At 43.4% G+C, this 25,515-nt stretch overlaps 2 protein-coding genes across 2 annotated transcripts in view; one reads left to right on the top strand and one right to left on the bottom strand.

The window, feature by feature from the left end:
* Positions 1 to 2,034: 2,034 nt before the first annotated feature.
* On the bottom strand, positions 2,035 to 3,656 carry NUPR1 (nuclear protein 1, transcriptional regulator). The gene is made up of 3 exons (XM_006914077.3): positions 3,220 to 3,656; positions 2,647 to 2,796; positions 2,035 to 2,323 (listed from the first exon to the last, which is right to left on the bottom strand). The coding sequence occupies exons 1-2, from the start codon at positions 3,332 to 3,334 to the stop codon at positions 2,660 to 2,662; spliced, it is 252 nt and encodes an 83-aa protein (XP_006914139.1). The 5' UTR covers positions 3,335 to 3,656; the 3' UTR covers positions 2,035 to 2,323; positions 2,647 to 2,659.
* Positions 3,657 to 13,532: 9,876 nt separating this feature from the next.
* The window catches only part of SGF29 (SAGA complex associated factor 29), a 28,650-nt gene continuing 16,667 nt past the window's right edge, over positions 13,533 to 25,515 (top strand). Inside the window, exon 1 of the mRNA XM_025048418.1 lies at positions 13,533 to 13,727. The gene's annotated coding sequence lies outside the window, so the exon portion shown is untranslated. The remainder of the gene's footprint in view (positions 13,728 to 25,515) is intronic.

Consider the following 25,515-nt stretch of genomic DNA (forward strand, 5'->3'; position numbering starts at 1 on the left):
TGACATACCAGATCTGTGCTGGGCTAGAGCTCACTGTCCTGTGCTGCTTCTGCCATTTCCTTCCTGAGTTCAAGAGCTGACAAGTGGTCTTAAGATCTGGTTCCAATGATACCAGGGTCCCAATTGTCCCTCTGTGCAGTGCATGCCTTCAACCAAGCCCTGGTAATATAGCAGGCATCCAATAAACATTAATTGAATGAATGAATGAAATCGTTGTGGAAAGAGGGGTTCAGAGGAAATCTGAAGGAGCTATACGCCAAATGACTGAGATTCTGGACACAGACTTGCTATGTGTGCAACCCAGAGAATGCGAAGTGGGGGCGAGGAGTCAGGTGGTGGAGGGCGGGGCAGGGAAGACTTTGAAGAGGAAGATTTTGAGCTGAACTCTGAGGGATGGGTGGGATTAAAGGCATCTCAGACAGAAAAAACCGGAAGCTCGTTCCGAGGCGAGGCAGGTGGGAGAACCAGGTCTCAGTCCACATGAACGTGTTCCTCTGAGAAGGAATCTCCAAGGTAGCAAGATTGCTGTCCCAGCGGTATTTAAGCAAGCAAGGGTGACTCCAGTAGGAGTGAGTGACTCCAGTAGGAGTTGGGCTGATGCCTTTTAATGTCTTTCCCAGTCAGAGATCTTGGACAGGGAAGGCCCTGGCTGGACTCAGGGGAGTCCGATGGATAGAGGTTCCAAAGGTTTAAGCCCGTCTTAGTAGACTGTGCATCTGTTAACTGGTCTAACAGGTGCCTCATTCCTCTGTCCATATTCTTGAGTCTCTACAAACCATAGGGTCCAAATTCTGTAGCCTATGGCTTACGTAAAATGGACAGGAGAGGAAAAAGTCTCTGCCCAGGGCCACATCTAGGGGTTTTCTCTCCCTACTTATGTTTAATCTGTCTGTGGAAAATGTTTCTTGCTAGTTTCATCCACTTTTCTCTTTCCTGTTTCCTTTAATAATACAGCCCTGCTCTTCCCAAGTTTGGCTAATACACGGCTAACTAGCTAAATACTACATTTTCTGAACCTCCCTTGCAGTTGAGTGTGGCCATGTAATTAAATTCTGAGCAAATGTAATGTGTTCTACTTTTAGGTTCTGGCCTTAAAAATGAATCCGCATGTCTTCCCCTGGTCCTTTCCCACTCTCTTTCCACAGGCTGAAATGCGGACGTGATGGCAGGTAATGAAGCAGCTGCCTTGGACCTCAGATTGGAAGCCATGTTCTCAGGGTGGCAGAACCATGAGCTAAAAGCAGCTGGAGTCCCTGACACAGTGGAGTTGCCACTTTAGTCCAGGAGGACTTGCCCTTGGAGCTATTATGTGATAGACAGATAACTTTCTATCCTGTTTTGAGTCTTCATTACAGCTGCCCAAACTTGTCTCTCTATCAATATATCCTCTTGGCTCCAATCATACCTCTTATTTGCCTCCATGATGTTCTCAAACATTGGTTCTGAGACCAATAATACCAGATAAGGATCTTTCTCCCCAAGCTGACCTCCCAGAACCCTGTCCTGGCAGCCCCCTGGGCAAAGGGACCTACTTCACACTCCAGGATGGTAAGGATCCTTGAATTTGAGTCCTGAAGAACTTGGGGTAAGTCCCTTCATTTTTTAAGTCTTGGTTTTCTCCATTTTGCAGATGACACCAATAAACAACATTCATTTCAAAAGGTGGTTTTATATGAATACAATATAATTAACAAGATTGTTATTCTGAAAATATGGAGGATCTGGGGAGGGGGCTTGTTTCATGGGCAGCATTAAAAAGAAGCGGAGGGACTCTCTTGTACCTCATAAGGGACCATAAAAACCTATGCATACCAAAACAAAATAAACACACACACACACACACACACACACACACACACACTCATACACACTCACCTCTACATGCCCCTACAAAATCAGAAACACTGCCTCTCAGATACATAACCAAATACAAACACTAACAAAAGATATTCATTGCTTCATGCACATGCAGACACATGCAGAACTGTATGCAAATAAAAACACGCAATGAGAGGACAAAAACAAGCTGCGGTTGCTGTACTTTGTTTATTGTTGCTGTCATCTCAGGGGGTTCTGGGTTCTTCAGTGTCTTTCTTTTGGAGGGGACCTTTGTGACTGCATCTCTACTTCCTGCCTCTGACTCCCTATCCTGGCCTTTTTCTGGGGCTGAGGCTGCTTCCTTGGTGGCCTGTCAGAGCCTCAGTCAGGTGGGGTAAGTCCTGGGGTTGGGGTGGGAGCAAGCAGGCCTGGATCTTGCCCCCAGGTACTGATTCCTCCGTGGTCCTGCCTCCATTCCTGTGTAGTGTCCATGCTCTGTCCCCATCTGGGGAAGGAAAGGAGGTGGTGAGAGGGACAGAGGCCTGGGTTCTAATTCTGCTTCTCCTACTCACTTGTTCTGTGACTCTAGAGAAAGACTCCGCCCTCTCTGGGCCTCAGTTTCCTTCTTCGTAAACCAGGTTTCCCTCCAATAAGAAAGGGTCTACCTTTCCCCCTTCACTCTGGTCACTAGGAAACTCAGACTCAAATGTATTCCATGTTGAGGAGACAGTTCTTCGATCCCTCCTCCCTACACAACCACACACATTCAGCCCTGTCCTTTGGAGGCAGAGGGACAGCCGCTGGTGGTCGGAGCACCTGACTCCTTACCTACAGCTCTGTGTCACGGCCGTGCCCTTTGCTTTTTCCGCTCTGTATTCTGGAGCTTGGTCACCAGCTTCCTCTCATGCCCACCTGGGCTGGGGCGGTTGGTGTTGGCAGCAGCTTCTCTCTTGGTGCGACCTTTCCGGCCTCCCGCTCCTGGAAACAGAGGCAAGAGCCTAAGGCGAGGTGGCTGGAGGCGTGATCAGAAGCCTCGAAGGAGAGGCAGGGAATTGGGAGTGCGGTGGTGGAAGGAGCTTGGTTGGAGTAGAGAAGTTATGGGGTTGTCACCACATAGCTTTCTTTAGGGCAGTCATAGTCTCTATTTTCCTGTCGGAGGAATGGAATGAGGGCCTTGAGGTGATCTGTCTTTGCTCCGATTTTATAGGCATGTGTGAGGCCCCAGGGCTGAGTAGGGCAGTGCCCAGTGGATGAGGGGTCAGGGGAACAGGTTGGAAAAGGGTGACGGGTGGGGAGAAGTCCTAGGAGAGGGGTCCTGATTTGGGGGTTTGGTTCAGACTGTTTGTCAGGGCTGGGGGTCAAAATTGGAAGAATCAGGAAGGTGGCAGGGCCAGGCCTTACCCAGGTAAGAATGAGCCAGGCTGTAGAGGTCGTACTCATCCAGGCTGGGCTCTTCGTCCTCTGGGCCTGGGCACTGCCGGGATGGGCTGGCTGCTCTGGGCAGGGTAGCCATCATGTCTGACTTACTCTCACTGTCTCTCTCTCTCCTTTCAAAGCTGTGTCTGTTCTAGGTTTCCTGACACCTGACAGTTCACCGGATTCAACTTATAAGGCCAGGCTCCTCCTCAGCCTGCAGTCTGGCTTCAGCCCCTCAGGCCCTGTCTGATGCAATCTGGCTGTTTCCCAGAACCCAGCGCAGCAAACACCAGTCACGCGAGGGGAAAAGAGTTAGTCTTGTGAGTCCCAGGCCCCTTCGCCTCCTCCCTGTCTCTGGGGCTCGCCCAGCTGGGTATTTTCCACAGAGGAGATCCCCGCCCCTAATGGAGGAGGAGGAGGAGGAGGAGGAGGAGAGAGGCAAGGTCTGCGCATAAACAGGCCTTGGGATCTCAGCCAGCAGGATCCTGAGGGCCTCACCTGGCCGGCTCCTTCCTGTCCATCTCCTGCCCTCTGCCATATGCCCCTTTTGGGCTTGGTATCATAGCCACACAGCTGACCTTCACTTCCACCCCAACTCTAGCTCAGATTCAGGACTGTGGTGGCAGAATATGAAGTGAAGAACGTGGGAAAGGATATCAACATTCTATGTACTAGGTCAGTTTTTATAGGAAACATCTTGGAAAGCCCCCTTAATATCCTGAGCTGGGGGTCCCTGGGTAATTTTCCTAACTTGAGAGGGAGGCTTGCGGAGTGGTTAAAAGTACAGATTCCGGAGCCAGATCTCAGACCCCTGATCCACTACTTCCTGTGTGACCCCAGACAAGTCACTTTACCTCTCTGTGCCTCTGTTTTCTGCTTGCATTTCTCCCTGGCCTGAGCTAGAATTAAATTTAGCTTTTGTTTTCCAGATTTGGGTGATTTGCGTGTTCTTTAACACTCAGGAAATGAAAGTGAAGACAAGAGGACACTTGAATAAAAACAAAGTTGGGGTAATAACAGACCAGATGTTAAGAGGAAGAGGAAAATATCTTTAATTTATACAAATATAACGCACCAAGACAAATTTAGGTGAAGAAAATTAGTAAACACGGTGTTCTTGCAAAGGAGGGTGTTTTATCACTCATTGCGGCAGCAAAATAATTCCCTTTATCATGACATGGGATAGGATAGATTCTAGTCTCAGGTCATTGTAAATAAGTTTTTAGCTTCTTGAATGCCCAGCAGGACAGTCAAACGTCACGCAGGACGTGGGACTATTCTGTGTGCGGCTGCCCTGCTCCGCCTCCCTTGTAACTACCAAGAAACCCCACAAATTCTCCAGCTGCCTCAAGAGGGCAGTCTTTCACCTCTGCCGCTGGGACTCGGGGGTTGCTAGGGAGATCCTGGGCTCACTTCTGAGTTTGCTGGTCTGTAGAGAGGATAATGACAGCGCCCAATGTGTGACAGGGTTTTGTCCAGAGTCGGGCATGTGGTGTAGGGCTCTAGGCTCGCCCACCCGCATTCTTCAAAGAAGGAAAACCGAGGCTTGCGGACAGGCCAGGGGATGATAGTGCATGTTCAAAGTGCAGTGTGCACCTAATCCAGGCTTGTAAGCAATTCCCAGAGAAAGTCATGTGTGAGCTGACCTTGGAGGGGTGAACAGAAATCGGAAAGACCAGGAGGTCATGGTACACTGTCCCAGAAAGGCCAAAGTGGGGAAAGCATAGTGCGTTTAGTTAACCAAAGGAGCTGAGTACAAGGGAATCTAGTCCTAAATTTAGGAGACAATAGTCTCCTGTCCCCCAGTTCAGTGCTGTTATTCAAATACTACCTGTCTCTCTAGGTCTGTAGAACAGTATGTGATAATTCAGCATATGTATCAAAACTCTGGCATAGAAAAAAGGAAGCATACATAGCTCATGTTTACCCAAGTGTAGATATTAGGGTTTTCCAATATCTGCTGCTTAAAATATTGCTTTAGAGGAATAATCACTCATAGTATAGACTTCCATTTAAGCTAAAATTTTTATAACAATTAGGTCATGCCCTAGAGCTCTTAAATCTGAAAGGGATTTTAAGGGGTCATTTTGTCAGTGGTGGGAGAGAGGCAGTGAGAGCAGCCCAATAGCTGCACAGGCCATAAAGGGTTCACTGTTTGTAAATTGGCCAAAATCATCTGCTTTTTTATTATCACATCAATTCTTAACAATACCAGTAATAAAATATGCCTCCTGCCATGGCAAACTGCTCTTACAGACCCCTCACCTCTTTATATGCTAGGGCACTTAGTATATAACTATATACACGTAAAGAACAGAACCAAATAGACTTAGAAATATCTGAGGTATCTATATTAGCCATCTCCTCAGCTCATACTATCATATAGTCCTCATTCAATTGCCAATTGTAAACATAGCTTGAGTAGTCAGAAATATATACATACAAAAAAGTCACAACAATGTTTATCTTCCTAAAATTATATTTTAAGAAGAGTCTCAATGAAGAGTCTCATCTCCTCAAATCTCACATCCATTTTCATCAGGGGCCCCTGGCTTCTGATGTTCTGTCACTTCTGGGCTTACAGGTTCACCAGGAACAGTCCTCAAGCACCTTCTCTGCTGGACAGTCTGGCACATGCTCAGTGGAGCAAACATGGACAGGTCGTTAACGTCCTGTTGTATGTCAAATAAACAGGTGGGCAACATCACACTAATTTTTGATGAAGTTTTTCTGGACAGGATAACAATCCTTGACTGTATAAATAGCAATTCATGCTTCATACAATCAAGCGGGCTTTCTGTGGACCATACCTGGATGGTGATGTGCTTGTAAGGCTCCCAGTGGGGTATTGCTCTTCAAAGGTGGCATCCTGAGGAATGTCAAGAGAATTCTAGGGGTCTGTCAGTGTATCTTTGAGTGCTGCTTGGTGGCTTATTCGATCTGAAACATCATTCCATTCTTATAGAGGAAAATCTATTCAAATAATCTCTTGCCGGGGATGACTAGCTCCTTGCAGTTGGAGCAGGTGGTGGGAGAGCAGGGCACGGCTGGGGATGGGGAGGGCAATGGGAAGTGTACCAAACTCTCCATAGTGGTTATTTCAGACTGAGCTTGAAGAAATTTTACTTTCTCTGTTACAGACTCTAGGTCTCTGCAATATTTGACTTTTTCACAGTGTATACCTATTTTAGAAGAAGGGAGAAAAGCAATTTTTTTAAAAAACAAGCTTATTCTTAAATGTACAACAGGCTCCAAGACAGTACTTCATACTAGCTATCGATGGCAAAAGATATTATGGCAGGGAATCCAGATATTAAGACAGGAATGGAATTGAGGATCAGGATCACCATTGCCCCAGGCACAAGGAACAGTTCACTTTTTGCCAGATTTTTTTTTTAGATGGCAAAGCATTATGTTTATTATGCAATGAACCTGTTTCTGTGCTATAAGAATACAATATATGTCAACATTACCAGACCAAGAACTCATCACATTACCAAATCACATTCAGAAAAATTACAAAAATTAAAAACTATATCTTATCATAGTAGAATTTCTTCACAAAAAAAGAAAAAATGAAGGAAATGAGACTGAAACCAAAATACATGTCCAAGTGGCTCATTTGCTAGCCATGCAAGAAATTTAACATTGATTGATTACAGCAGCTAAAAAAATGTATCCAGAAAAAATAAATCTGTTTAAGACCATTAGTCTTTGGGTAAGAACAGCTGCTTAAAGTGTTGAGACCACTAGGAACAACATCAATAGTCAATTTAAATTATTTAGCGAAGGCAAATTATTTTGAGTGGTTTTCCTTGGCTCTTAATAAGTTGACAGGTGCCAGGATACTGTTCATTTGTTCCTGTTTATTCAAGGAGTGAACGTTTGAAGTGACTGAAGTGTTTGAAGCCTCTTTGAATAGGCTGCATGAAATAGGAGAGAATATTTTTTGAAGAAGCTGAGAAAACATTAATTCAATACACCTGAAGGGAAATCAGCTATGCTGTGTTACAAGTTATGGAAGTAGAAACGCATTTAGTTTGATAGATTTACACTTGTGAAAATGTATGTCTGGAAAGGTCTTTATTTCTTCATCATATTTAAAGTGGAGCTTTGCTGAATACATTATTCTTGGCTGGTATTTCCTTTCATTTAATAGTTTGAAAATTTGATTCCACTCCTTTCTGGCTTGTAAGGTTTGTACTGAGAAGTCCGACGATAGTCTAATGGGTTTTCCTTTATAGGTTACCGTCTTCTTTTCCCTGGCTGCCCTGAGAATTCTTTATTTGTCATTGATTTTTAATAATTTTAATATAATGTGTCTTGGAGAAGGCCTTTCTGCGTTGAGATAATTGGGTGTTCTGTTAACTTCTTGAATTCCAAGTTCCAGCTCATTCCTTAGATTTGGGAAATTCTCATCAACTATTTGTCTGAAAATGCTTTCTAATCCCTGCTCCTTTTCCTCCCCTTTGAGAATGCCCATTATTCTTATGTTTCCTCTCTTGGTGGTATCAGCTAGTTTTTGTATTTCTCTTTCATCATTTTTCATTCTTCGGTTTCTCTCTTCTTCCTTCGGATTTATTTCTAGATTTCTGTCCTCAATATCACTAATCCTTTCCTCCACTTGGTCGATTCTATTTCCTAAGCTTACCTTTTCATTTTCATCTCTTGCAGTATGTTCTTCATCTCCAGAAGTTCTATTTGATTCTTTTTGAGGGTCAATTTCCTTGCTAAAGAACTCATACCGCTCATCTAGTAGTTTTTTCAATTCCTGAAATTGTTGACATGAGTCATTTTGGACCTCATTGAGTTTTTTCAGAAGTACCATCCTGAATTCTCTGTCATTTAGGTCGCATATTTCTATGTCTGTAAGCTTATTTTCTGGAGATATTTTTTTTCTTTCTGAGCTGCCTTGTCACCTTGGTTGTTCATGGTGTTTAATGGACTATTCCTCTACCTGGGCATTAATGGAAGTATATTCTGCTTTTTTTTCCCAGAAAGATTTATTATATAAAGGTCTCTCTTTAGCCTGTTGCAAAGAAAGAATTTTTCTTTTAGTTTCCAGTAGGTGGCATCAAAGCCTCTTGGATCACTGCTTTATATAAAGTCTTAATACCTTTTTTTTCTTATATTCAGTCATGCTCACTACCCTCAGTCTCAGTTCCTGTCAGTGTTAGCAACAGTTTCAGCGACAGTTTTGGTGGCGTTTGCTCAGATTCCCCTGGGGCTCCCCGGTTTTCGATCTGGGAGGGAATGGGGAGAGGGGCCTTCTGAGTTGGGGGATAGAGACTGCGGCTCAGCCTCCCATTTTGCAGCCGTGGCTGGTAAAAATCAACTGTTGTTTCTCTGCCGTCCCCGCTTTTCTGCTTTCTGCCCTGATCTCTGGGCCCTGCTGCTGTGTGGAGCTCACTACTCTCCCAGGCAGGGTTGTTCAGGGAAGTCACCACACCTTCTCCCCTCCCCCTCCTCCCGCAAGGAGCTCCGGCTGCAGAGAGCTTCTTTGTTTCTCCCAGTCCACCACCCAACACCAGGGGTTCTGACCTATGGTAGCTCTTATGCTCAGATCCCACACTCAGACGTGCTGGCGTGCACTCTGGGTATTTTTGTTGTTGTTAAGTTTTAGATGTTCAGCTTATTGTTGTTTCAAGGGGAGAGATCTGGGGAACATCTCTCACTCCACCATGTTTCTGACATCACTCTCAACAGGTTTCCTAATTCCACCTCTGGCCAGGGGCCCTTCCCTGTGGCCTTTGCTTTTAGCTCCTCCAGTTTTTTCTGCTTCTCTTATTGCTTCTGCTTGAATGCCTTTCTTCCTCATCCATCTCTTCGGCCTGCTTCTTGGGCTGCTTCAGGGGCTTCTCGCCACTTTCGTGTACAGACATGGTGTCTGCCACCTCTTTTCCAGACGCTGCCACTGGAAGCCAAAAAGCAATTTTTAAAAGCTAGTTTATTTCATCCCCATCCTCTCTTGGGTTCCATGCATACCATGCCACCTTCTGACATGGCTTCTTTTGTGTGTTGGGGATGATTTACAATTTCTTCCACCTGCCTGCCACGGGTGTTCAGATCCTAAGGATGAGCCTTTTCTGTTTTGCTCAAGCGGTGGGCATGAACAGGAACAAGCTGAGAGATGGGTAGCTGGCTTTATGTAGGAGGTGCCTGAAGCCCCCATGCCAAAAGCCAATTCTGAAGGAGGAGAGAGCAAAGAAGAAGGAGCAATGGGAGCACTGCCCTCAGCAGTGGAACTCAGGGGTTTGTAAAGGGATTGTCAGGAAGTTATGCAATGGAACTAACTCCCTCCTCGAGTCCTCAAGAGCCCTTCAATAAAGATCTGTGTGACTTTTCAAGGCTCTTTGGAAAAGCTTTTCAGATGTGGTGATCTGAAGCAATGAGTCTTAAGAATAGACCAGAAAGTCCCAGATTTCTTTGCTGTGCTGTGTCTTCTCTCACAGAAAGGGACTGTGCTGACCAGGCAAAGGGAGTGTTCTGGTCAGCTCCCACATTTTTAACTCTCCCAGTTGGACTCAGCAGGCTCCTGTTTATACCCCAGTCTCTTGTGAATTGCATCAGTGCCAGTCTAGAGGTTGCTGACAAAATGGAGTTTCTGGTCCTCCAGAGCAGTGGACCAAATTCTGCAGTAGTCACCACACTAAGATGCTGCCCCCTCAATGGCCCTCCCCGAACAGAGAGTACATCTTCATTTACTCTTTCATCTATTATGTTATTTGCCAAGCACTAGGCTAAGTGCTAAAGATACAGTGATGAGCATAAACAGATATGAGCCCAGCCTTCATTGGGTTTATAACATAGGGGATGTGGGGTAGAACGGACGTGAATTATGTCACAAACAAATGTAAAGTTGTTACAGTTACAGGAGGTTGACATTTGTTTTGAGAGACTATTACAAAGGAATTTGGCCCTGCCAGGGAGATCTGAAGATGAGAAGAAGATACGGTGGGATAGAGGGAAGGGAAATGTGCTCCATGCAGCCTTTATAGAGGCCCTGTGGGAGGGACAGGGCAGGTATAACAGACCTGAAGAAGACTGGGGAGGCTTAAAAGGGTTAGAAGATGAGGAGGTGGGGCAGGAGACAGGAGTGCCAGAACATGAACATATTTGCATTTTAAGAAGATGGCTCTGCGAACACACAATGTAAATATACATATGCCTTACTGTGAAAATGTTCATCTGAAACTTGTCGGATTTTGTTAACCAATGTCACCATAAAAAATAAAATTAAAAATAAAGATGCCTCTGGCCAGAATGGATGAGGGGAGACAATTTACTATACATCCCAGAAAAATCCCCACATCAGCCACAAGGGGGCATGCATGAGGTGATCTGTGTGGTAGCCAGTAGTTGAAGGCAATTTTGAGGTGCATCACTGCAGATTTGAATAACTAAAATGTGGGTGTCCACTGTGAAATATTGCAGTTATTCTAAACAACAAGGACAATCTTAAAAGCATGGTGCTCTTAACCATGTGCAGACTTCATTTCCTTAGATAGCTTTTTCTTTTAATATAGGGAGGAGGCAAGAGAATTAAAATGTTACTCAAGTCACATTGAGAGACTGCAATATGCCAATCAGCTCTGCAGCCAGGCCAGGAGAACACCTTCAGAACAAAGGAAGATTTCTGCTGGATTACTAACAACCCATTCCCCACACCTGTGAAGGGGAAACAGGAACCAAGAGTTATTCCATATGGCTAAAACCACGGGGAACCCATGGATTAAAGGCTAGGAACTGCCATCAGGCCTTTCACTCTACATACCCTTCCTTACTCTGTTTCTCACTGTCTCTCTCACTGTCCCTCTCACTCTTTGCCTCTGAGAGGAGACCACCCTCTGTCTGTGAAGTGTTAGCCTCTTTCTAATAAACTTGACTTTTGACTCTAACTTTGGCATGTGTGTTGAATTCTTTCTACACTCTCCACCAAAGGACCCTCTTTTCTCGGTACAGGGCTTAGTCTCCCCTTCACTTGGGGAAATTTGCCCTGTCTTGCATCACTCTGATTTAAGTAGGCTTTGCTTAGTATAATGGCCTTGTGACTCACTTTTTCCACCCTCATTCTTCCACCTTTATCTGCCTACTCCCTTAATCATTAAGTCTTAGGACATGAGGATTCTGCCAGTGTCAATAATTCTAAGAAAAAAGTCTCAAGTCTACGATCATGAGAACAATAAGTTTCAGTTAAACTAAGAATAACATCTGGGCTTTAGATGTGTTTCAGCCCCAGGCCCATAGAGGTGGAACAGCCCCACCTACCACAGGACCAGATGGGAAGACAACACCATGGCTGATTCTGGAACCAGACATGATGATCAATTATCCCAACTCCCTTTGTTGGCTGATGATTTTTCCCTATATAATCAATCCCCTTGAGACACTCATGGACTTGCAGCTCTCTAAAATAAACCTTTACTTTCCTTGCTGAAAAACCTGTGTGTATCTCACTGGACTTCGACATGTGCAGGTAGATGGACCCTTTTGCTTCAGTAACAGTGCTGAGTGGAAAGAGTAACAAATAGAGTGAGGTTTATAGCACAATGCCAGTTAGGTAAATTAAAAATACTCATACATTAAAAAACACGTTTTCCAAAGACACTCTCGCACATCATTGAGGAAGGCAGCAGGAGTGGAGAAAAGAGTTTAAAGGCCACAAATACATAAAACAGAGAGGCCATGCAGACCCCAATGATGATAGTGTGCCACAAAGTTAGAAATGAGTAACGTAATCTCTGCACCTGGGATTTAAAAAAATAAAAAGCCCTTGCATTTGTTTAGGAAAGAACAGAAGCACCTTGGACTAGGTTGAGTGTAGTGGAGATGAAAAGTGAACAGACTGCGCTATATGAATGAATACCTGTAACACATTCAACAGTGCCTGATGCATAGTAAGTGCCCAACAAATGTGAGCTGTTTTTATTTTTACATTGCAGACACTTAGTGATGGATTGGAAATGGGGAGTTGGTGGGGTGCGGTGATGTCAAGGAAATTCTCAGGCGCTGGCTCCCACTATTGTTGAGAAAATGAGGTGAGAAAACGAAAAGCAAGGACAATTCTTATCAAGGAATTTGGATGTGAAGGGTAAGACAGCTATTCCTTACACATGGACAACTCTAAAACACTTTTTAAAAATTAATCGACTAATTCATGTTTATTGTGGAAACATCAGAAACTACAGATAAATTCAAATAATTGTGAGCCCCACAGCTCTCCTGCGGAAAAATTAAGGTCGATAGTTGACATTCAGGAGAAATCACTCCTAAGACGTTTACAAAGGCAAACTTTGTGATTTCCCTGCTAGAATAAGCCTCAAAAAATGCAAGGTGGAGAGCTTAGACGGGGAAAACAGTTGTGCCATTCACTGAGATAATCACAACCGAAAGAGAAGCAAGCTTGGTGGACAAAAATGACGCGTGAAGTTTTGGGCTGAAGCAGTTTGTGTTGAAGTCTGAGATTCTACTAATGAATACAAAAATACTGAGAGCCAGACACTGTGCTAGGTACTGGGAATACATAGGTGAACAGAACAGACGACCCTACGCTCACCGAGTTGGCCATTGTATTGAATAATCAGGTAAATATATAATCATTAATTTTGATAGGAATTATGTAAGAAATTATGATACTAGCATGTAAACCATTATAGCTAAATGTTTGCTCGCATCCTTAATACTTTCCTGGGAAGGATATCTAAAAGTGCGCTTTCTAGGTTTATAGATTTGCTTATTTTTTAATTTAAACATTTTTTAAATAGACTTTTTAAAAGCAGGTTTAGGTTCACAGCAAAATTGAGGCAGACAACGGAGTTCTCTTGTGTCCACTGCCCCCCTCAACTAACAAACAGCCCTTTAAAAAAAAAAAACTATTATTTTACAGAGGCTTTGGGGAATGGGAGAGGATACTGAAACACACAAGTGCCTCGGTCTGTTAAAATAAGGTTCAACTGAAGAGCCGGGAAGGTACAAAGCAAAAACTACACTTCCCACGGAGCAGCGCGCACGTCACAGAGGAAGGACGGCGCACGCGCAGGGGGTCCTCCGCGCGGCGACTCGGCTCATAGAAGGGAAAAATCGTTGTTCTCGACGTGCCGCAAATCTTGGGCGCGAGCGTGTTACTATCTGCAGACTTTGAAAAGCATTCGAGGGACACGCTTGCTCCCGCCGTCGCAATTTCCAGCGCGACGTGCTAGTTCCGCCCGTGGCTCGGTAGGCGGGGATGGGTCGCGAACTGGAACCCCGGCGGCATGGCGGGAGCGGAGGGCCAAGGTCCTCCTTCTGTGCGCCCATTTCCGGGCCTCGTAGAGGCGGCTCGCGAGGGGCGGTGCGCGCGCGCCTCGGTCCCCCCGGGGCGGGGCGGAGCTTAGACGGCCGGCCGGCGCTGGCCTTGGGGGTCAGCGTGTGTTCCCGCCCGGCCCGCGACAGTGCAAAGCTGCAGCGCGCGGATCGTGACCCCGAGGCTGGCCCGGATGGGATACTCAGCCCAGGTGCGAGCAGACGATGGCTGAGATAGGGCCCCGAACTCCGGCGGTTTTTATTATATGCTCAAGATGTGCCTCTTAACAAAACTTCATTCTCACTCCGTGTACCTCCATTTACCTCCTCTCGTCTCTGCAGCCAAGGAGAGCTTCAGTGTTTATTCACTAGCACCTTTTCTCCTTCAGGCTTTCTTGAACCCACTTCAGTCAGGCGTTGCCCCCACTACACTGAAATGCCTCTTTGTCAGAGCCACCAAGGATCAGGGTTAACTTAGTTCTCAGCCCCGTATCAGTATTTTATACAGCTGATCACCGCCCCTTCTTGAAACACCTTCATTTGGCTTGGGCAGCGTTCTCGTCCCTCGCCTCAGCTCTCTCTGGCCTTTCTGCTCATTCTTGCCCCGCTTTCTTCAGTGGTTGTACTGCCCCAAGGCCTTATCTTCATCTTTTTTCTTCATTCAGTTCCTAGAAATTACTCATTTCAAGGCTTTAAATATAAATACCATCTGTTGTGCTAACTCAAGTTTTTATCCTCAACCCAGTTCTCTGCCTTGAACTCCAGGTTCTTATATGTAGCTCTCACGTGACATCTCTTAAATAACTGAAATTTTGAGTTTTACCTTTCACCTTCTCCAACCTTCTCATTCTTCCAGTTGCTCAGGCCAAACACCTTGGATTATTCTTGGTGTCTCTTGCTTCTCCCCTCTCTGCCTGCATCAATCTATCAGCACATAGTTATCCTTGAGGCTTCAAAGTTTCACTACTGGGTGTTTCATTGTAGATATTCCCTTTGGCACTTGCACCTTTCTGCCTGATGATTTGTGTTTTCAGTTCTTTGACATTATCTGTCATTATTGAGATTTATCCATTTATCTATATTGTGTCCTATATGTCCTTTTTAGAGTGTTTATTTCATCAACGGATAAGTATATGGAACTATTTGTTCAATGTCTGTATTCCTTTCTAGAGTTAAGTTTCCTAAGAACAAGGTAGGAACTGTTTGTCTCTCTCACTGCCAAATATCCCTCATGCCTGTCAGAGTAGGTGCTTGATAAATATTATTAAATAAATGAATTTATAAAAGGGAAGTACCTCTTCTCCGTAAGTGGGAAGTAGACAATCCCTCTTAGAGTATGTTGATAGCATCTAGTTGGTTTTTTTTTTCCTGGGGTAGGGGAGGAAAAGATATTGAATAGCACAGCTTCAGAATTGTTGCTTTGTTTTTAACTTGAAAGACTATTTTACAGGATTCAGTTCAGCATTCTGTTTTGAGGACTTAGTAGTTGCCAGGCCCTGTGCTAGTTGCTAAGAATGTAAAATGAATAAAACTGCATCCCACTCTTCTAAGAGCTCACCATTAGGCAGAAGAGACAAGTGAAACAATTAGTCGCTGTATATGTGGCAAGTGCAAGAATGAAAGTTTGTGTAAGATGCTTTGGAAGTTTTGATTGCCCTTGGCATTGGGGCAGCCAGATCTCTCTCCAGTCATTTCTGACTGTAAGCAGCTTTGTTCTTTTACCCCAGTATGCCATACAAATATGGCCATGTTCTCTGTGTGCCGCGGTGTAGAAAGATTGGCAAGTACTGCTGTAAAGTGTTAACGTTGCTGCCGTTGGATTTGGACCCTGAAAGGTGAATAAATTTGAGAGATCCTGAGGGGAAGAAGGGGAAGGATTAAAGGGCATCAGGCAAGTGTAACAGTTTGGGCAGGTACAACAGAAGCATGGAAGTCTGCTTGTTTGGGATGGGGGCCCTGGAATTGTTCAATGTGGTTATCGTAGGGTAGAGTCAGTAGGTGAGGGCTGTTTGAGAGATGCTGTCCAGGATCTGAAACAATGCCTTGAAAGTGTTTTGTAAACCAGAGTGTCTGTTTTATAAATACCTGGCCCAACCATGAGGCACCCTGTTCTCAGTAGGTGGGTCCATTACAGTCTCTAGGTTTAGTGACCAACTTTCAGGCACTGGAGGTGGAGACGTGTGGTAGGTAAGTCACAGGCCTTTTTTTCTGATTTCTAAGTTTGTATACAAAGATTCTTACAAAGGTTTAAAAAATGAATCTCATTTAAGTTTTTGATGCATCATCTACATTGGAAAAAATATTAATTTATGTCACTCAAGGATTTGTGGTCACTACATCCGTGGAATGGAAGGTAGCTTGGTGAACATGAACCAGTGGCAGTGGGATGTTGATGATGCTAAAGGGCTGTGTGAGCCCTTAAGGCTTAGGTTGTAGAGTCAGGCAAATCTGGATTTGAATCCCACCTCTGCTACTTATATCTTGCATGACCTTGATGGAGTCATTTATTTCTCCAAGATTCCAGTTTCCACAGTACTAAATGAATAGGACTTACTTTGCAGGATTGTTAAGAGGGTTAAATAGGATAATCTATGTAAAAGTGCCTAGCATATTGTAGGTACTCAGTAAGAAATAGCTACTACCTTTATTTTTCTACCTGTTTGTTTTTCAGATGCCACAATAAATTATCATCTCATTGGTGATGCTTTCAGTGTACTCATAATAACCCAAAAGTTGATTGGCAGTTTACAATAGACAAATGCCTCAACTTCCACGATCTCTTTTGCTATTGAATTTGTGAAGTCGTGACAGAACGTGGAATTGAAAGGAAGAACGTGGATTTTAGAGTTTTCAGTCTTGCAGTTCTAGCTCAACTACCTGGATTTCCTGAGTTACGTAGTTTGCATAACTTAACCTCTCTGAACTTCAGTTTCACCAGCTATAAAGAGGCTGTGCTTATAGGATTGCTATAAGGTTTAAATGACAATCCCCTGTGTAAGCTCCAGTACAGAAGCAGGGTAGGTACTAGGGGAAAAAAATTGTTATTTTCTTTTTAACGTATAAAAAATCAGTTAATGAATGTACATTCTTGATGGATCGAGGGTATGAAATCTGAGTGTAAGGTTTTAGATGCCTTGTGTCTCTTTGAGTCAGAACAAAACTTGGATTATCTTAAGCCCTATGGGATTAATTTTAGAGTGGTTTAAGTATAGGATGCTTGAATTTGTATGGGGCCTTGGCTTCTAGTATAGAGGCCAGAGTGCTGTTTTAGGCGGGGACTTTAGCAATTAATATATATGCTTTCACCCTGCAACTTTTGTCCCTGAGAAATACTTCTTCGTAGTCAAACTTCTTAGTTGCAGAAAAGAAAAAAACTAACCCAAACACTAGCCTAAGTAGAAAAAGGTATTAACTCTAACTGAAGAGTTCTAGGTATATACCAGCTTCAGGCATGGCTGTATCCAGAAGACTAAATTATGTCACTGGTATTTTCTACATCTTTCAGTTCTGCTCTCCTCCATGTTGGTTTCTCTTTCAGGCAGGCAGAAGCCTCTGTGAGTTACAGGCTTCCAAGCTACTCTCTTAACCAAAAACTGAAAAAGATATCTCTTTGCAGATAGCTCCAGCAAAAGATCTAAAACTGGTTTTGGCCAGACTTGAGTCTCATATTTCTTCCTGAACCAGAAATGATGGTCAGGAAGAATGTAATACTTTCAGTAGTCCAGGCCGTGTACCCATCCTTAGAACCAAGGTGAGGAACAGTTTCCCAAAAGGAAATTGTAGCGCTGTTACCAAAAGGGAGGAAAAGTGCCAGGCGAGACACTCAGAGGTTGCTTCAGCAGTGGTGGAGTAGTTCATATCAGGCCAGCCCTCTCACAAATAATGAATATAAATGCTGCATAAAATATTTTTTAAAAGCATTATCTGAAGGTACTGAAGAGCAACCAGAAGCAGGCAGTAACTGGACAGGAGCTGGAGCTGATACCCAGAACAATGTCAGCTTCCTATTTGTGAGTTTCCTATTTGCTTTTAATGCCTGTGGACATTATGACAAAGGCCCATCTTGGAAAGAAGACTGCCACAAAGAAGGTGTTCAGATTCTCTATATAAAAGTAATTTTATCTACTTGTCCATCAACTGATGATTGGATAAACAAATGAGATATATCCATGCAATGGAATATTATTCAGCCATAAGAGGAATAAAGTGCTGATACATGTTTCAGATGGATGAACCTTGAAAACATTAGGCTGAGTGAAAGAAGCCAGACGCAAAAGGCCACATATTATGTAATTCTGTTGATGTGAACTGTCTAGTCTAAAATAGGCAAATCCATAGAGATGGAAAGTAGAATAATGGTTATCAGTGGCTGAGAGGAAGAGAGAATGGGGAGTGACTGCTGATGGGTACAAGTTTCTTATTGGGGTGACGAAAATATTCTAAGATAGTGGTAATGGTTGCACAGACTTGTGAATTTACTAAAAAAAAAAAACACTGACCTGAACACTTTTAAAGAGTGAATTATGTGGTATATGAATTACATCTCAATTAAGCTGTTATTTTTAAAAATCAGTCAAACTTCTGAACTAGACAAGCATGGAGCACGCTTGCAAGCAGCTCAGCTAAAGCTAAAAGAGTTGTACAGATTTCAGCTGATGCCTACCATGGGGATCTCTTGGGAGTTTGAGTTCAGCTGTGTCAAACTCGCAAGAATGTAACAATCCAGATTCTACAGTATATCATTTACAATGTCCAGGATATAGTCCAAAATTATAGACACAAGAAACAGTAAAATATGAGTTATATTTGTGAGAAAAGGCAATCAAATGAGATCAACCCCAAGATGACTCAATGTTGTTATTAACTGACAAGACTTTTTAAGTGGTTATTAAAACTATACTCAGATATGTAAAGGAAAAATGTGCTTATAATTGAAATAGAAATATGCTTATATTTCTTATAACAAGAAATCTCAGTGGAGAAATAGAAGCTATAAAATAGAAACATGCAAATTCTAGAACCAAAAAATCCAATACCTGAAATAAAGACTTCACTAGAAGGATTGAAGAGCAAATTGGAGTAACTAGATATTTATATGGATAAGAAAGACCTTTACCTTACGGCAAACAGAATTAATCTGAGGTAGACTATAAACGTAAAAGCTAAAACTATAAAATTTCTAGGAGAAAACAGAAGAGTAGCTTAGGATCTGGGAACACAGTAATAACCATTAAAAAATTTGATAAGTTAAAGTTTAAAACTCTGCTAATCAAAAGACACCATTAAGGTAAATAGGTAAGCCATAAACTAGGAGAAAGTATTTTCAAAATTCACATCTGACAAAGGACTTGTATCTTGAATACGCAACTAATTACTAAAAATCAATAATGAAAAGACAGGAGCTGGGAAAAAAAAAATAGCATAGATGATAGAGGCTCTGTACATCCCTCTGGCGACCAAATCACATTGTGATGGAAACAAGGAGCAACAGCAAGGAAGAATCGCCTGGGATCTTGATGAACAAGCCATATAACTAGGCAGAAATCCAAGAAAGCACCCTACAACAGCAGAAGGTAGGACGGGGCGAGGACACGGAGCTGCCCGGTCTCAAGCGACTGAGTGAAAAGGAGGCAGCGGCAGCGGCAGACGCCTCTTAAAGGGGCCGCCTCCGCGAGCAGACTTTCGCGATGACGGACCTGCTCGCTCTCAGCACCAGTGCCGATTTGGCAGCACAAGGGGCACCAGGGACTTACAGGGAGACGTTGTCAGAGTTAGGGCCGAGGCTAGATTCTCTCTGTACAGAAGTGCCAGTGGTATCCATTGTTCCCTCTTGAGCCCTCCTTACTTCCAGTGCACTGACACAGCGCCGCCATAGCCCTGACGTCATCAGACTGGATAACAGAGGTCACTCCGTCCAGAGGATTCCCTAAAACCCCGCCTCCCCCAACTCGTGGCCCCACCCAAGATACATCCAGGTGTATCCTCAGAGAGTCAGGTGCTCCTTGCTAAGCAGTGCCTAGACTCACACTGGAGGCAGCTGGCCTTGGTTTCTGGTGTGGTCTTTTGAGGCAACTATAAGCACAGCATCTGTGGATTGCTTGCTGAATCTTAACAGGTGGCCCCGGAGAGGTGCAGGCTTGGGCTAAGTTTGGCCTGCAGCTGAACCTCTCTCAGGACTGTGCCACTGGATACCTACTTCACAAATCCACACTAATAAGACCGGGAAACTTAGGAGCTTTGCTTAGTACATAGAAACAGACATGGAAAGGCAGCCAAAATGGGAAGACAAAGAAGCAGAAACCATATGAGAGAACAGAACGGAGATCCAGGTATAATGGAGTCAAGTAATCTAACAGATGCAGAGTTCAAAACACTGGCTATAAAGATACTCAATGACCTTTCGAGAAGTATAGATAAATTTAGTGAGAACTTCAACAAAGAGATTAAAAAAATATAAAAATGGAAATGGAAATTATAAAAAGGAACCAATCTGAAATGAACAACACATTATTTGAGATGAGAGGTATATTAAATGGGGTAAACAAAGGAATAAACAAAGTGAATAAAGAAAAGGATCAAATGCCCTGACTAGAGGATGGGAAAGCCAAGGACATGCAATCAGAATGGCAAGAGATAAGATGCCAAGACTATAAAAATAATTTAAGGAGCATATGGGACACTATTAAGGGTCCAAATATCCATCTGATTGATGTACCTGAAAAAAATCAAGATGTTGAACAGCTGTTTGAAGAAATAATGATGGAAAACTTCCCTAACCCGGTGAAGGAAATGGACATAAAACCCCAGGAAGCTCAGAGAATCCTAAAAACCAGGGATCCAAAGAGGCCCACACCAAGACACATCATAGTTAAAATGCCCAAATGTTAATACAAAGAATATTAAAAGCAAGAGAAAAACAGATAATTACTTATAAGGGAATACTCATAAGACTGGCAGCTGATTTCTCAAAAGAAACTATGCAGGACAAAAAGGCTTGGCAAAAAAATATTCAAAGTGATGAAGACCCAGGATCTACAACCAAGTATACTTTATCCAGCAAGCTATAATTTAGAGTCGAAGGACAGAAAAAGAGCTTCCCAGATAAAAATAAGCTAAAGGAATTTATTGCCACCAAGCCAGTATTACAGGAAATGTTGGAGAGACTTCTTTAAGAAGAAACAACATGTATCAAAAACAGGAATAAAGAATGGTAACAACTACATTCCTGTCAATAAAGACCTCAAATGGAAAAGAAATGTATAAGAAAACAAGACCCCTACATACAAAAAGGAAGAGGATGGAAAAAGATTGCTTTGATAGACCTAGAAGGTATTTAAGTCAGACAGAGAAAGAGAAGCACTATATGATTTCACTTATATGCGGAATCTAAGGAATAAAAAGAACAAACTAATCAAAAACACTCACAATTTGGTGACGAACAGAGGAGAGGGGAGTTTGGGGGCTGGGAGAATGGGGTGAGGGGTTAAAGAAGTACAAATTCGTAGCTGATAGATGGACACAGGGATGGGGAGCACGACTTAGGGAATGCAGTTAGCATTAATACGTTGGCTAGGTGGAGGGTCAGGGGAGGGAGGGAGCAATTAGGAGGATCATTTTACGAACTATATAGATGTCTAACCAATGTACTGTATACTTGCAACTAATTAAAATAAATGAATTAAAAAAAAATCATGAAAAGACAACCTAATTAAAAGATAGACAAAAGACCTGAACAAGTGAGCTCGTGAGAAAGTGCTCAACATTATTACTCACCAGAGAAGTATCAATTAAGACCACAATGATATACCACTTCACACTGGCTAGGATGGCTAAATTTTAATAAATAAAATGACAACAGTTGGTAAGGATATAAAGCAACTGGAAATTCATACATTGTTGGTGTGGGTGGGAAATGGTACAACTACTCAGGAAAAGGGTCTGGTCTGGCAGTTAGTTATAAAATTAAATATACATCTCAGACCTAACTATTTACCCAAAAAAGGTCAACATCTGCCATAAAAAAAGAATCATATATGACTGCTTAGAGCAGTTTTATTCATAACAGTCCCAAGCACCATCAAAAGAGAACTGGTGAAAAAACTAGTTTGTTTATACAATAGAATGCTCCTTGGCAATAGGAAGGAACAAACTCCTGATACACTCAAGAACGTAGTTGAATCTTAAACACACATTTAGTGAAAGAATCTAGACACTAAAGAATTGGAATGCTGGCATGATTACATTTGTATGAAGTCCTGGAACAGGCATAACTAATCTATAGTGAAAAATATCAGAATAGTGGTTCCCTCTGTGGGTAGAAATAAGTGGTGTGGCCTTCTAAGTCAGCGGAAAGAAGAGAGTGCTAGAAGCTGAAACGTTTAGAGCACTGAGCCTTACCTCAAAATGAATATGAATACCTAAAACCTTGCATGAATTGCCTAGCCTCTTACTGTTTGAGAATAGTGATAAGATCACCTGGGGAACTTGGACTCTAGTAACAGGCAGCATGGGCTGGAAGCTTTCCTGCTCAAGCTGGAAACTGCTTGGCCTTTCAGTCAGGTATGGTTCTAGGTCATGCGTGACTCCTTCCCACTTGCTTTGCATCAACAGGCCTGGTGTTCTCAGGGTAGAGAGCCCGAGAAAACCTTGCCTCTTTTAGAGCGTGTTTTCTGGGGACATTTAAGTTCATAACTGAGTGGATCTAGAGATGGCAGTAGCTTGTTATACAATCATAAAATAAGGTGGTTCTCCTAGGCAGGGCACTCACTACCCAGTAGGCCAAGTGATCCTCCAGAATCCTGGCACTCATCTCAGCACCTTAAAATTATTTCATATTGGATAGGAATGAGGTAAGGTAAAAGCGTTTTAAAAGTCACATGTCACTGTTTATATGTGTGGGGAACCCAATAATTGGTGTAGGGGCTGAATGTCAGAGGGCTCAGGTCTTTTCAAAAACAGGGCCCTCCTTCTGCACTCTTGCCTGCTGGTTGCAGAGTTAGGCCCTGCCTGGTTTGTGTTAGATCTACTCCCCCTCCAGACCACATGAGTCAGCTTTTTCACTTTAGTTTGCTGAATGTTTCAACCTTAATCTCCTGTCTGTCTCTGCAGCTACCATTTGCGAAAGGTTTTAAGAGAGACATACTTTTTTCTTGTATATCCGTGGGATATCACTGGAGAAATACCCAAGAAATAAGGAGTAGGAGGTATTTTACTTCTTGAATTGTTTTTTGTTTTTTTGTTTTTTGTTTTTACTATGTGCATATATTATCTATTCTCGAGTTCTGTTTTTGTTTTTTGGGTTTTTTTTTCCTTAAGGGAAACAGGCCTTGTGTCCAACCACAATGAGACAGACAGGCTGATAGTATGCTAATATGAGAGCCCAGACTAAGATAGTGGCAGGTGTGGTAGGAGAGAGGGGACTGTATTTCTGAGGCAAAATCAATATAATTTGAATGGACATTGATTACGGAGGTGAGGGGGTTGGAGATGAGCAAGGAGAAATCAGTGACTCCAGAATTTCTAGCTTAGGAAGCTGGCTGAACGGTGGTGGACACCAATAATCCACATCCAGAGGGCAGAGCAGTGCAGGAAAGGAAGCGTGCAGTGTGTGAGGGGCTTCTTAGTAGAACATTCAGGTGGCAGCTGGAAATCTGAGTTGGGGTCCCTGAAGAGAGGACAGTGCTGGTATTGATTTGGAAGTTTCAGAGTTTGGGGCCTTGAAGCCGATGAGAATGCTCAGGAGAATGAGAAGACCCCGGGGTGATCTTCCATGGGGGTGGAGGAGGAGGGCAGCGGAAAGACCACGCAGGGTGGCTAGAGAAATAGGGGAGGTTGGAGGCCTAGAAACCCGGAGAGCAGAGTTTTGGGGAGCAGCGTGTTGTCAGGCATTCAGTGCAGTGGAAAGTTCTAGGAGCACAGATCACTGGGGACTAGGGAGAGACAGGCTTCCATGAGTTGAGGAGTAAATGGGAATAGAAGGAAGGATAATGGGTACTGTGTGCCAGGTCCCTGCTCGGTACGGAGGATAAAGTGATCCCCACCCTCAGAGATTGGATAAGCTAGAGAAGGAGACAAATATACACCAAGAGAATTTTAATATTATTTGGTAGGCACAGTAATGGAGAGATGGCACTGGCTGTTATGGGAGCACTGAGAAAGGTAACAACCTAGACTAGGAGACTGGGGATTTCTGTTGGTGATTAGTGGAGGAGGTGACTTGGTAGTAAGCTAGGTCTGAGAGAATAAGAAGTTAAATCAGACACAGGATTATGGGTAATCTGGTTGTGAGAGGGACATCCCAGATAGAGGGAACAGCATGAACATAGGGTATGGAGAAAAGAAATTACACGGCGTGTGGTTCAAAGCAGAACAGTTCAGTGTTGCTGGAAGGTAGAATGTGAGGCAGAGAGTGATGAGAGTCAGGCTTGGAGACCTGTGTCCTATGTCCTGTGTTAAGGGCCTGACCTGGAGGCCGGGGGTTGAAAGCTTTTGGTCAGGGAACAGTATGACCACCCTTGTCTTGTAGATGGATGGTTCTGGGCTGTGTACAGGGTAGATTTGATGGAGATGAGAATGCAAGGAGTAAGACCACTTCGGAGGCTGCTGCATAATTTACAGGGAGACTGACCTGATATAGCCTGAAACAGTGAAGGATAAAAAGGGGAGTGGACGGAGTCCTGAAGTATTGGAGTGACAAACCAACCACAGTGGTGATTAATTGGACATGGAGATTGAGGGAGAAGGTGGAGTTGAAAATAACTCAGTTTCCAGCATAGGTGGCTGAATGGGTTAGGTAATGTAACAGAGGAGGAGCATGTTCCCACGTAGGTGTTTTGGGGGTCTGTTGGTTAGGGAGGTGATGAGTTTGGTTTTGGAGTTATTGATTTTTTTTCCTAACAGTTTAATTAAGATATAATTCACATACCATACAATTCACCCACTTAAAGTGTACAATTCATTGTGGGACTTTTTAGTATATTCACAGTGTTTGCAACCATTATAATCTAATTTTGAATATTTTCTGGACACTTTGATATTAAAAAATTGTTTTCATTATGGAAAATTTCTAATATACAAAAGTAGAGTCATATAAGGAATGTCTATGACAGGAATAGTGATTTGGGTTGTCTCTGGTGGAGATGCCCAGCCAACATGAGAATATGATTCTTAATCTTGGGGAAGCCATCTGGGCTGGAGATAGATTTGGAAGTTGGTACCATGTGCTTCATAGCCAACGATGTGGTATCCTGCAGGAGCCAGGGGAAACGACTACACTTAAAAAATAAGTTTGGCATAGTGGATGTGGGAAATTCAAAATGGACCTAGCTTTGGTGATGGGGGGAGGGCACGAGAGAGACGGAGTATGAAGTAGGAAAGTAGTAGAGAGTATACAGTGCCTTTCAAATCCCTGAGGAATACCACCAGCATTTAGAGGACAGGTGGGAGAGGGGCCAGCCCAAGAGACTGAGGAGGAACCGGAGGGAGGTGGAGGTGAACCACAATCACGCACCACACAGGAGGGAGGTCCTGAAGTCAGAGGAGGAGGGCACCTGTGTCAAGATGTTGACAAGTCAAGTCGGATGAAGCAGGAAAGGATCTGATGCTTTGACCTGTTGGGAGGTTTATTTGTTCTCTTGAGAGTGTTTTTGCTAGACTGGTAAGGACAGAAGCTGGACTGAAGTAGGTTGAAAAGTAAAATGGGGTTGAGAACATGGAGGCACATGGTTGTACAACTTCAGAATTTTTGCAGTGAAGAAGAACAGAGATGGATGGGGAGCTGAAGGCGAGTATGGGGTTTGGAAACTTTTTTTTTTTTTTTTTTTTTTAAGGTGGGCTCTCCTAAAATATGCTTGTTTGCTCATAAAACATTGGAAAGGAGTGTCAGACAGCCCAAGAGGAGATGGGTTCAGAGCACAGAGGAGGGGTTGGTTTTCAGTAAATAGAGGGACAGTTCTTCCCTCTGTAGGGGAAGGTAGGGGTGACAGGTGATGCTGTGCATAG

The sequence above is a fragment of the Pteropus alecto genome, unplaced genomic scaffold (assembly GCF_000325575.1).
Source record: "Pteropus alecto unplaced genomic scaffold, ASM32557v1 scaffold44, whole genome shotgun sequence".
Taxonomy (NCBI): Eukaryota; Metazoa; Chordata; class Mammalia; order Chiroptera; family Pteropodidae; genus Pteropus; species Pteropus alecto.

Coding starts and splice junctions, on each gene's coding strand:
- NUPR1 (XM_006914077.3), bottom strand. CDS start 3,334: ATGATGGCTACCCTGCCCAGAGCAGCCAGCCCATCCCGGCAGTGCCCA. Junction 2,797..3,219: donor CCTGGCTCATTCTTACCTGG/GTAAGGCCTGGC, acceptor CTCTGTTTCCAG/GAGCGGGAGGCCGGAAAGGT.